Source organism: Alosa sapidissima, chromosome 19 (genome assembly GCF_018492685.1).
Source record: "Alosa sapidissima isolate fAloSap1 chromosome 19, fAloSap1.pri, whole genome shotgun sequence".
Taxonomy (NCBI): Eukaryota; Metazoa; Chordata; class Actinopteri; order Clupeiformes; family Clupeidae; genus Alosa; species Alosa sapidissima.
This window is the reverse complement of record NC_055975.1, coordinates 17501043-17513317: the sequence shown is the minus strand read 5'-3', so window position 1 is coordinate 17513317 and position 12275 is coordinate 17501043. Positions and strand designations below refer to the sequence as shown.

The 12275-nt window shown below is 46.9% G+C and overlaps 1 protein-coding gene across 2 annotated transcripts in view; it reads left to right on the top strand.

Moving 5' to 3' along the window:
* Positions 1 to 12275, top strand: part of ccdc88c (coiled-coil domain containing 88C) — a 57483-nt gene that overhangs the window by 40310 nt on the left and 4898 nt on the right. The window contains exons 23-31 of one of the 2 annotated variants that reach the window (XM_042071746.1): positions 1378 to 1521; positions 2104 to 2290; positions 3076 to 3221; positions 3661 to 3750; positions 3858 to 4132; positions 8224 to 8412; positions 9553 to 9627; positions 9782 to 9850; positions 10916 to 11145. In XM_042071746.1, the coding sequence (XP_041927680.1) occupies positions 1378 to 1521; positions 2104 to 2290; positions 3076 to 3221; positions 3661 to 3750; positions 3858 to 4132; positions 8224 to 8412; positions 9553 to 9627; positions 9782 to 9850; positions 10916 to 11145 (1405 nt within the window). The remainder of the gene's footprint in view (positions 1 to 1377; positions 1522 to 2103; positions 2291 to 3075; positions 3222 to 3660; positions 3751 to 3857; positions 4133 to 8223; positions 8413 to 9552; positions 9628 to 9781; positions 9851 to 10915; positions 11146 to 12275) is intronic. The other variant, XM_042071747.1, reaches the window with a different exon arrangement.

Genomic DNA, 12275 nt, shown 5'->3' with positions numbered 1-12275 from the left:
AGTAATGCAATGTGAATCATGGAGCATAGAACCAACTATATACATACTGAAAGTGAGATGGTAAGCAGTCTCTGAATTCACTCACAGTGGTTATCTTTTCAGTAGGTTCATTATAGTGGAAATTAAGCTGTTTTCAATGTGACCTGTACTAGTTCCCCAGGCTGTGCTTTGTTTTGAATCTGCTGTCTGTTGTCCATCTCTGTAGCCCAGTTAACGGGCACCATCCATAAATTAACTCCTGCTCACACCCTTTTTCCACTGGAAAGTTTCGCCTATTGTCCACAGCGGTAGTGTGGAAATACTACAGATGAGTGATGAGTGGAACCAATGCTGCATAGAAATCTTTCTGTCTTTCTCTCTCTCTCTCTCTCTCTCTCTCTCTCTCTCTCTCTCTCTCTCTCTCTCTCTCTCTCTCTCTCTCCCTCTCTCCTCTCATGATTCCTCCCTCACGTCAGTGCTCTCCATCTCTCCCTCCCTTTCTATCCTCCTCTCTGCTGTCCTCCCTTCTCCTTTCTTTTGGTTCTCCAAGTGCCCCCTGTTATCCTCTTCCCCTCCTCACGGTCCTCCTCCCTGACTTTAGCCCCCCCTCCTCTTTCTCCCTCTCCCCTCCTCTCTCTCTCCTTCTGACCCTCCCACACTCCCCCCTCCCTTCCATTCTCACCCTGTCTATCACTGCACCCTCCCTCTCTCTCTCTCTCACACACACACATAAACACACACGCACTCTCTATTTCTCTCTCTTTCCCTGTCTTTCTTTCTTTCTTTCTTTCTCTCTCCTATTTTAATCTCTCTACCTCTCACTCACTCCCCACCTTGCTCTTTCTCCCTCTCTCTCCTTGCCTGACCGCCCCCTCCCTCTCCCTGTCCCTCTCCCTGTCCCTGTCCCTGTCTCTGTCTCTCTGCCTCATGTATAATGGAAAGGGGGCCCCACTGGGGCCTCAGCTGAGGGATTAGAGCTGGCGGCTGTCAGATGCCCAATCAGCTGTAATATCATCCGCCCGTCTGTGGCCTGGGCTGTGAAGAGGACGCACACCACATGTCACACACACACACACACACACACACACACACACACACACACAGAGAGAGAGAGAGACCAAACGACATACAAACATTCAATATTTAATCAGCCTGTTTTTAACCCTAACAACAACAGTGTCACTAACACTATAGTCAGTTCCTGTGGGGGAGGTGTGTGTTTGTGTGTGTGTGTGTGTGTGAAGATCAGTGTGCATCTATGTCTAGTTAAAATAGCTTGGAGATGTCTTCGGGGGAGGGGGTAGCGGTTGGTAAATCAAATTGAAATGCCTCTTTAGGGGATTCCCATGACTGAGTGTGTGTGTGTGTGTGTGTGTGTGTGTGTGTGTGTGCGCGCAGGTACAAGGTGCTGCTGAAGCAGAAGGATGGCATGGAGGCTCTGGAGGTCAGTCTGCTGAGAGGGAGGGAGAGTCTGGAGAAGGAGATCCAGAAGAACACTCTCATCCTGGCGGAGAACCACAACCTAAGAGAGGAGATGGACCAGTGAGAAGCCCTGCTTACACAAGCACACATGTAGAACTCACACATTAGTTATACTATGATCTGTTAGTTATACTTGCCACTTAAAACTGTATTTATGAAGGCATTTATGTTTTAATGTTCCAAAACTATTCAGATGTGCAGAGCATGTGCACTTTCTTCGCATTTGATCAGTATGTATGTGGCGCCCTCTAGTGTGTAATAGCGTAACAGCTGTGTAATAATATCAGGTAGAGGTAGAAATAGTGACACCAAAGTGAAGCCTTATAAAACCCCAATAATGGTTATTATGTCCCAAAAAAGTGTCATTAAAGGTGCTATATGTTGGATATTTATTGTAATAAATAATACAATTACCATAATATGGCATCAGAGATTACAGAAACATGAATTGCCATATTAGCCTACTTAATGTCCTCAAATGTTTCGATTTTGGACTGTAATGCCAGTTTTAAACACTAGTGGTCATTCTTACATATTGCAACTTTAATAATGGAAACCAGTTTATGTATAAAGATGTATTTGAAAGGTTAGGTTGAACATTAATCGTGTTAATTATGTGTGTGTGTGTGTGTGTGTTTGCAGACTGTCTCAGAGCCACATGCAGCTGCGTCAGGAGTACGACGGGCTGCAGGTGCAGACGAAGGAGCTGAAGACGACTCTGAACTCGGCCCAGCTGGAGCTGAACCGCTGGCAGGCACGTTTTGACCAGCTCAAGGAGCAGCACCAGGGCCTGGACATCTCCATGACCAAGCTGGACAACCACTGTGAGGTAGGAGTGCAGGAGGAGGACGATGGAGGAGTCGGAGGTGGAGAATAAACTCTCCCAAATGTATTAAACTGAGACATGTTCAGAATGTAATATACATGATCTGTATGCAAACTACTCAGTGGAAACTATAAACTACTATAAACTACTATTTTTCATTGTATACAAACTACATAATGGTAAATACATTTAAAAACTGGCACTCAGTAAAGTACAGACCTCCACTAGGGCCTGGCAGTCCCCTTTAATGCCTTATCTCACAATGGTAGTGGAAGTGATGCCAACTAATGCCATATCTTGCATCATTAGTGAAAACAAAAAGTGTGCAGTTGCCTTGTGAATCTCATCTGCCACAAACTGATATGGGTTTGTCCTTGGCCTATGCTACACCTTTCCACCAAGTTCCATTACAGTCAGGCCACAAGTTTGGGTGCAATCCTGCTAACAAGCAAACAAACCACAACCATTCAACCAAAAGAAAAGGGCAAAAGGGAAATCATAATCTCCTTGGCAGAGGTAAAAAGGTGGTAAAAAAAATGCATCAGACTATGCTGCCAACACAAAAATATTTGCACTGTCAGCAGCTAGATGGACACCTTTTCTTCCAATTTCAAACCAGCTGCCCTAAAATTGCATTTAAAAAAATTGCTGAAAATGCAGCGCAATATTCTAACCCCTCTGGACACTTTCTGTCCTTTTTTCCTCCCTGTCCTATTCTTCTCTGTCCCTCTCTTTCTCTCCTTCCTTTTCCCCTCTCCCCTCGGTGCTCTCATCTCCTCCCCTGCTAGCTGCTGACACGTCTGAAGGGGAACCTTGAGGAGGAGAACCACCACCTGCTCAGTCAGATCCAGATGCTGAGTCAGCAGAACCAGACACTGCTGGAGCGCACCATGGAGAGCAAGGAGCTCTACCACGAGGAGCAGAAGCAGTACATGTGAGTGTGTGTGTGTGTGTGTGTGTGTGTGAGAGCCTGTGTGTGTGTGAGAGCCTGTGTGTGTGTGTGAGAGAGAGAAAGAGAGAGAGAGAGAGAGAGAGAGAGTCTGTGTGTGTGTGTTTGTGAGAGAGAGTCTGTGTGTGTGTGAGTCTGTCTGTCTGTGTCTATGTGTGTGTGTCTATGTGTGTGTTGTAGAGAGAGAGAGAGAGGAGAGAGAGAGAGAGAGAGAGAGAGAGAGAGAGAGAGAGAGAGAGAGAGAGAGAGAGAGAGAGAGAGAGAGAGAGAGAGAGAGAGAGAGAGAGAGAGAGAGAGAGAGAGAGAGATTTCTATGTATGGTATTGAAGTTAAAGTATACTTTGTATGAGTATGTTGACGAGTCATGGCAGGGTCCTGTTTCTCTCATCTAATGATAAGTTGAACTTCTGTTTCTCTCCTCCAGTGATAAGTTGAACTCCTTGCGGCGTCAGAAAGAGAAGCTGGAGGAGAAGATCATGGACCAGTACAAGTTTTATGACCCCACACCCAAAAAGTGAGAACCAGGACTGTCTCTTTTGCTGAGAAGGTGAAGCAATACATGCATACTACTGAGCAGTCTTAACATGTTTTGTGTGTGTGTGTGTGTGTGAAACTCTTCAGACGTAACCACTGGGCTGGTGCGAAGGCTCTGGCCAAACTCATCAAGCCTAAGAAGGAGAGCCCCCGCGAGCGTGACCGAGCCCGCTGTCCCCCCGACATCCCCTTGCCCGACCCCCCTCCCCTGCTGCCTGACTGCCCAGACGGCCCGCCGCCCCTGCCGCCCCCTCCGCTGCCCCCACGCATGTCGCGCCTCAGCCTGGACTCAGCCGGCAGCCGCTCCCCGGAGGAGAACCATCTGCAGTCCCCTGTTCTCACGCCGTCACACGCCAGCAAAGGTAGGCTCCAGTGTCGTGTGTGTGTGTGTGTGTGTGAGGGCGTGTGTGAGGGCGTGTGTGAGGGCGTGTGTGAGGGCGTGTGTGAGGGCGTGTGTGAGGGCGTGTGTGTGAGGGCGTGTGTGAGGGCGCGTGTGTAAGGGCGTGTGTGAGGGCGTGTGTGAGGGCGTGTGTGAGGGCGTGTGTGAGGGCGTGTGTGAGGGCGTGTGTGAGGGCGTGTGTGAGAGAGCGTGTGAGAGAGCGTGTGTGAGAGCGTTTAAACGTGTGTGAGGGGGCATGTGTGAGAGCATGTTTTTGAGTTTGTGATAGAGAGACAAACTGTTTGGTGTGTGCTAGTGTGAGGATCATGTGTGTTTAAGGATGAGGCAGAGTGCTGTGTGTGTATTTGTGTGTTACAAGGACCAAGAGGCGGATCAATTCCCATTGCTTGTGAGACAGATACTCGCTCATGAGCCTTGGTATGATGTATTGGGGATTGTATTCTTTAGATGGATCCCAGCTGTTGCACATATCATGCAGGCCTCAGCATTGACCACTAGGGGGCAGAATGGCTATATGCTGATTCCCTTATCTCCTCATGGTGATGGTTTCCTGCCAAACACTCCACTCCAAATTTGGAGCCTTTACTTTCAACTAATCAGTAACGTTACTGTATATCTTCCTCAAGAGTATATCTTTCTGGACTATACTATAATGTTGCATGCCTATAATCAATTCTCTCTTCAGGTTTTGAACAATTCCTCTTTGTAAAAACTGGTCTAACCTTTTTTTCTCTGATAGAACTCTTTCTTCTTTCTCATTCATCCCTCTTTTTCTCTTTTTCTCTCTTTCTCTCATCACATTCTGTCCATATTAACCCTGTCTGTACTCCGCTGGTGCCCCCTCCTCTAGCGCCCAAGCGGTTCTGCTTCCTGCGGAGCAAGAGCCAGGACAAAATCCAAAAGCCACCCCGGACCCCCACCTCTTCCCGCCACTCTCTGTCCAGACGCCTGCGCTTCTGGTCCTCTTCCGACCTCCTGCCGGGCTGCCCGTCCGGAGAGCCCGTCTCATCCATCGAACAGTTCTGACCCAAATCATCTTCACCACCACCACCACCACCATCATCATCATTATCACCACCACCAACACCAGTACTAGTCATGTCCATCTCTGTCCATATAGACCCAGTCACTATTTAACTCTTAACACCTCACCTCCGTTTCAGTCTACCGCCATTCTGCCATTAGAGTTTAGACAGACGCTGGAGTCCATATATGTATGTACTATGCAAGCACAAGATGAACTCCTTAGTACATTTCACACATTTGAAGGAAACCCAACAAATTCTTGGCATGTAGTTGTAAAATGTCCCTAAAACCAGCAATGCTACACTCGCACACTTACATACACACTCACAGATGAAGTTCTTAATGTAACTTCACTTATTTGACTTATGTATAAAGTTCACATTATGTGCACATGTAGCCCCCCCCCCCAAAAAAAAAAAAAAAAAACACCAACATGCACACCTACACACACATACCTGTAACTCAGTCCTTGGGAGGCCCTTTCTGACCTCTTGGGTACTATTAGGCCTCTGGGTCACTCTCAAACCCAACTCTGGACGAGCCACAGACTATAGTGTGCAGTAAGTAACTTGGTCAGCCCTGGTTCCTCTGCCCGCTTCTGTCTCACCCAAACAGGGCCACTGTCAGCCACTGCAGTCTGTATGGGTGTGTGTGTGTGTGTGTGTGTGTGTGTGTGTCTGTGTTCCTCACAAGGTTATGTGAGGGGCCTGTATGTGTGTGTGTGTGTGTGTGTGTGTACATCAGCAGAGTGTTGGCCCGTCTGTGCGTGTATGTCTGTATTTGTTCTTCACCGCTGCATGTGAAGAGGTGTGTGTCTATGTGTGTGTGTGTGCGCTTGCGTGTGTGCCTGTGTTCCTCAACATTTTGCTTAGACCTGTGTGTGTGTGCCCCTCACAGCAACGTGTGTACCTGTGTGTAGGCCAGCGGAGTGTGTGTTTTTCGGCTTTGTGTTAAAGCACAAATGTCGAGTGCAGTGGAGTGTGTTTGACTGGGTTCAAAAGTGGCGTCGGCGTCGTGTGTGTCCAGGCTCCTTCAAGCATTTCATCTCCTCAGTCAATAGAAATCTCATTCGCTTGCTTGGAGGAAGGATGCTGAGAGCCAACAACTTCATCACAGTGCCTTGCACTCAGACAGATACAGACGTGTGTGTGTGTGTGTGTGTGTGTGTGTGTGTGTGGACTGAAGGTGATTTATGGAGTGCCTTGCTTCTAAGCAGTGCTGTTGTTGTTGCTTTCCCAGCCTGTTGCTGCTGCCTGCCTAGCTAACAGTCTTTAAAGCATACTGCCTATACAGATGGTATGCATGCAATTAGTGGACTAATTATTTTAGCATACATGCAATAGTGGTTTGCATTGTGGTGCTTATTGATTACTTAAGTTACTGAATACTTAAAAAAGCTTAAAAAGGAGCTAGGTTAGGTTCCTATACATCAAAACTTTAGTGAGATTAATGGGTTTGCAGGGTTCCCATGGTCATGGAAAACCTGGAAAAGTTATGGAATTGTAAAATCCAGACCTGGAGAAATCATGGAATTCAGTAAATTCGTTGAACGTTTTGGAAAAGTCATAAGATTTAATTTAGTCATACCAGGAGTTTGGGTAGGAGATGGCATACATCATGTCGCAGAATTTGATCGTTTTCTTTAAAGATATAAAATGAGAGAATACATAAGTATTCTCATAATATCTCATAATATCCAAAGTCTTTATGCCTTATTAATTTCCAATTGTATTCCTCACTCCATCTCTGGGTAGCACCTCACTCATTCCTCATTCCTTTATCACCTAATACAGTCCTCCTCCCACATTATCTTTTCACATTCCTCTCCTCTTTTCTCCACTCTTCACTCTCCTGCCCACACACACTCGAGGCCCTCCCGTGGACACCCTTGGAGCTCTTCTGAGCACTCGTTAATCAGGCTAGAGTGCTTCCCGCATCCTGAGCTGTCTGGTCTTACCAGGACAAACACGAAGATGGAGGGACATTGATTTGTTTCTTAGCAACTCTCAGCCCCTCCCCCCCAACACACACACACACACAGGCACACACACAGGGACACACACAGGCACACACACAGACACACTTCTTAATACCCACTGCTGGTTTTCTCAGCAGTCTTAGCGTTAGTGGTACTGCTCTCCGCACCACTGCCCAATGCCATGCTTCAGTGGCAGACAAGTCCAGAGCCAAGCGTCCTGGAAACTGGACCATCTCCCCTCGGCCCTCCCCTTGGGTTGGAGCTGGTGCTCGGGTCGGGGCCACGACTGTCAACTGTGTGTGTGTGTGTGTGTGTGTGTGTGTGTGTGTGTGTCCGCTCAGCCAGGAATAGATTCGTTTAAAGAACTGCCGATAACTCCACCAGCAAAAAGACAAAGGTGTTTGCGCTGTGTGACTTGAGACCGGTGTCAGAGACCAAGAGATAAAAATTTAGTAAAAGGAAGATTGGTGTAAAAAATTAGTGTGTGATGGTTTATCAGATGGACTAATAAGCTCTAAGCTTTGTCACAATAAGGTTATTGTGAAAAGTGAACGTGACTATTACCAATGCATCAATAACACTGCACATTGTTGTCATTGTTATTCTGTAATAGGTAAGGGAACAGACTAGTGGAGCTATTTTGGTGTTCTCTTTTCCTGCACGTATTGTGAAGATGTTACGTAATATTCTCTGCAGTCAGCCTCATTTGTAAAAATGTTCTTCTCAGGAGACTTGAGTATGATCTTATCTGTGGCCCTCAGTAGGCTCTGTCATGGCCTCCCAGGCCTCGTGCAAAGCTGTCTCTCGGAATGCTTTTGTTGTCTTTTGTGTTGCACTAACCCACACGTGTGGCCCCTTTTTGCTCTAACCCACACTCTCACCCGCACATCTGTGCCCTCTGCGACGCCATGCCACGCCAAACCACTGTCTCTGTGCCCTGCCACCTGTGCCCGTGTTGATGCCGGTGCCTGTTACCCTCGTTAGCTCAGCAACCCATTGTTAATGAAGATTGTCTGTGACTGATTTCCATTTTTCTTCATCTTCTCTAGCATACGCCGATGGCGTGGCGGTTCGGGGCAGGGACATCTACCGGACACCAGGGGGCAGCAACGAGAGCGTGAATGGCCATGAAGAGCTGCCACTCAGGCGCCGGCAGGGAGGGGAGATGGGCGGAGGTCCTGCCTGCTCCACCCCCCTCAACCACACCGCTGACCCTAGGTCAAGTAGAAGAACAAGAGGTGAGGCGTTAGAGATGAGATGGGAGAGGGCTCTACAGTCCATTAGACTAGTGACTGCCTGTGGAACACACAAACAAACAAACAAACACACACACACACACACACACACACACACACACACACACACTTTATTGTTTCAGTGATAAGCATACACATAATTATACCTTTTCAAAAGATGCATGCGTTGTTCAGACTGGCAATCTATGCAGTGACATGATATCTATCCTACAAATTTTTGGACATGACTCGCATGCCGCAGCAAATCTGTCCATTAAAGCCTCTGAAGACTGATGTTATTTGCGGGCAAAAAAGGTTGTTTCCAAAGAGCCCAGTCTCTTACCTTCTCTAATTTATTGGTGTATATTGAGAGATGTGTATAGACTTCAGCTTTCGGTCTCCTGCATATGTGAAGCAATATAAAACCTTGTGGAAGTGCTTTTCTTGATTGTATTGCAACACACATGGCTTGACCAAGCAAAAACCACAAACATGTAGGCGTGACCCCTCCTGGATCATCCTAGGCTTTCCGCTTCTTGGAAAACCTCATTTAACTTCCCGTGGATGAAATAATCAGCGTCTCAGTCTAATTGAAGGTTTATTTACAGTTTCTAGAAACATGTCTCCCCTCCACAAACAAAAGATTTCGGCAGAGGCAGATACATAAACATGTTCCGGAAAAGAGCCGTGGCTTAAGGCTACGCATGTTGCAGCTCACTGTGTCAGCTCTGCCCAAATCAGTCATGCAGGGCTTTCTGCTGGTCTGAAACCAGTTATAAATAAGATGTGTCAGGGCCATTTGAAGGGGTTCTTCTCTCACTTTTAAATATCTGAAGGGTTTGTGTTGAGGAAGCTTATCTGTCAGTGTATAGTGACAGTGGCAGATTTCTCATGTGCTTCAGGGATAATTCTATTTTAGTCAGCAGAAAGAAAGTCGAGGAGGAAATGAGGGATCTATGCGTCAGAATGCTGTTGCTTGGGTAAAAGGGCATTCCGTGTCTGTGAAATTGAAAAATCACTCTGAATCTACTTCTTTCCCCTATGTCTGTCCAGATTAAAATAGTAAACAGTTTCTCTTCCCCCCCCCCCCGCTCTCTCTCTCTCTCTCTCTCTCTCTCTCTCTCTCCCTCTCTCCTACATCAGGCTTGAACTCTGATGACGACTTGCGCCTACTGTCCCCTGATGCCGGCTATGGTGGTGGTCTCCATGGTAACACAGGTAAGAGATCTATGGGATCGATGACGCTGAGGGTCTGCGGTATTGTGTCCTCTCCTCCTGAGTTTGCGCCTCTGCAATTCCCTGAAGCCTTCTCTCTGTCCCTTAATCCTTTGTTTTCGTCCTTCCTCCCTCTGTCTCTATCCCCCCTTTACAGACTACCGTCCCAGCTCTGCTGAACTCAGCCTCAACAACTCTGGCAGCAACTCTCCCATCACTCCCAGAGGTGTGTGTGAGTGTGTGTGTCTGTCTGTCTGTCTGTCTGTCTGTCTGTCTGTATGTGAACTCTTGTGGCTTCTAACTAATTTCCTTCCTTCAGCACTATTCTGTTTTATTTGTTTCATTTACATACTCTAACGTAGCTATTATTTCTAATTAAGAATGAATCCATGAACTATATTAAAGGATTACACTCCAGCTAACTGTCTGTGATATGTATGCTGCACCATAGTTAGTGTGCTGTGTAGGAAAACACAGTGAAATAAACTTGTTGAAGTCAGGAATAAAGCTTGCTTAAGCTAAGGTGCTCTAAGTGATGCCGTGCGTTTTTTAGGCTAAAACATTTTATGTCACTTACTACAAACAAACCTAACCAACCGCTAGCGGTCTGTGTCCTGAATACACTGTAAAAGCAATGCGATCTCTGTGGACAGCCCAGGCTCCAAAAATGGCAACAAAAACAACCTGGGCAAACCTAGGCCATAAAAACATAACAAACTGTTCCAGCAAATCACAGACGAGATGCGCGTTTAGCAGAGTTTCAATTGCATGGGAGCAGCACGGGAGGGAGGGGGAGGAAGTAGCGAGCTAGCTCTATGTTTTGTTGGAAAGTCAACAGAAGTGACGTTACCCAGCATCGCTTAGAGCACCTTTAATTTCTCTCATCACCCAGGCCAAACATTATTTTCCCGTTAACATTTAGCAGATACCCTAAAGTGGCATGCATTACAGAAACAAAAGACATGTCCGCTGCCACACTGTATAGATCATAGTGGGTTGCTGTTTGCTACACTTGTACTCTAGAGCCCCTTACCTCCTGTGCATTAGTGACTATCAGGATAAGTATGATGATCACCTGTGTGTGTGTGTGAGTGTGTGTACTGTAGGTGTGTGTGTGTGCACGCGTAAGTGTGTGTGTGTGTGTAAGTGTGTATGTGTGTGTGTATGTGTTGTCACTGGAGGAGATTCACCATCTCTCCATCACTCCTCATGTTTTATGATTAGCTGCCTGTTTTTTTTAGTCGCAACTTGTCCTTCACTGTTCTCTCTCCCTCTCTCTCTTTTCATCCAGGCTCTCAGGAGCGCTTGCAGCCTCGCTCTGCCAGTCTGTCCAGCGATGATGCCGTGGGCTTGGGCCACGAGATGGTCAGCAGCCTGTCCAGGAGCTCTACGCTGCCGTACGACCCACCGAGTCACCGCTCCGGCTTGCGACCCACCCGCACGCGGCCCTCGTCCCCCGGCAGCGAGATGGTCACGCTGGAGGAGTTTCTGCATGAGAGCAACACTTTGTCGCCCCCTACGGTAAGGGAGGGGACGTGTAGATTGGTAAAAGGGGGAATAGATTGATAAAAGTTCTCTCTAGTCTACAGCTCTCCACTTGCCCCATCTAGTCTTCTCTTCTTTTCTTCTGGTCTCTCTCCATCTCTCCCGTCTTCTCACCCCTTCCCTGTCAGTCTTCCTTTGTAAACTATCCGCCCTTACTCATCTCTCTCCCCAACCCTGCCATGCTACATCTCTCTCTCTCTTTCTCTCTCCCCCCCTCTCTCTCTTCTCAGCTTCCCCTCTCATCACGTTGCCTCTACAATGCCTCTGTCTCAGTCATGAGTATTTTCTCACCTGAATTTACCCCGAACTAAGTACCTTGAGGGCGCCTTGGCTCTGATGGAGCTTATGTGCAACAGAAATGTCAAAAGCTGTGTGTGTGTGTGAGTTGGTGTATGATTTAATGTTGCACTTTGCCATGACTCATGGCCCTCTGCAACACCAAGTGAGCGCTCTCTTTCTTTCTTTCTCTCTCTCTTTTTCTTTTTTTCTTTCTTTCCTTCTTTCTTTCTCTCTCTGTCTCTCTCTCTCTCTCTCTCTCTCTCTCTCTCTCTCTCTCTCTCTCTCTCTCTCTCTCTCAGAGATCAGAGATGCAGAGAGTGTGATTGCATAAGTATTACAACAGACCATGTTCTCATGGTTGTCTCGTACGTCCTCACCATAAACACCATTTGTGTAGAAAACTATTTCCCAGCCAATCTTTTCAAATCACCCCTAATTTATCGATTCCCTTTATTTCCAAAATGTGCTAATTAAATCCACGAAAAGGCCATTTTTGCAAAACCTCTGCGGTCCTCCCCTGCACCTCTGGAGAGAAGTGTGGATCGATGGAGGATGTTTTGGAGGGTTGATAAATGTGATTGAGGTGCATTTGATACGGCTTGTTGAGTGTTGCCTAAAGTGGAGGCTTGCTGTAATTGAGGGACTGTTGAGGTAATCTGGTTGAGAGTGTAATTTATGTGTTTACGGCTTTGAGGCGTAGTAAACATACTGTTTCCCTTGTGAGGGATTCTCTGTGAGACAGGGGAGAGTGAACAGGGCTGTGAGAGAGTGTCGTTTTCTTTTTTAAATGTCTTCCTTCCTTTTGTGAGTGTTGATGTTAATCTCAT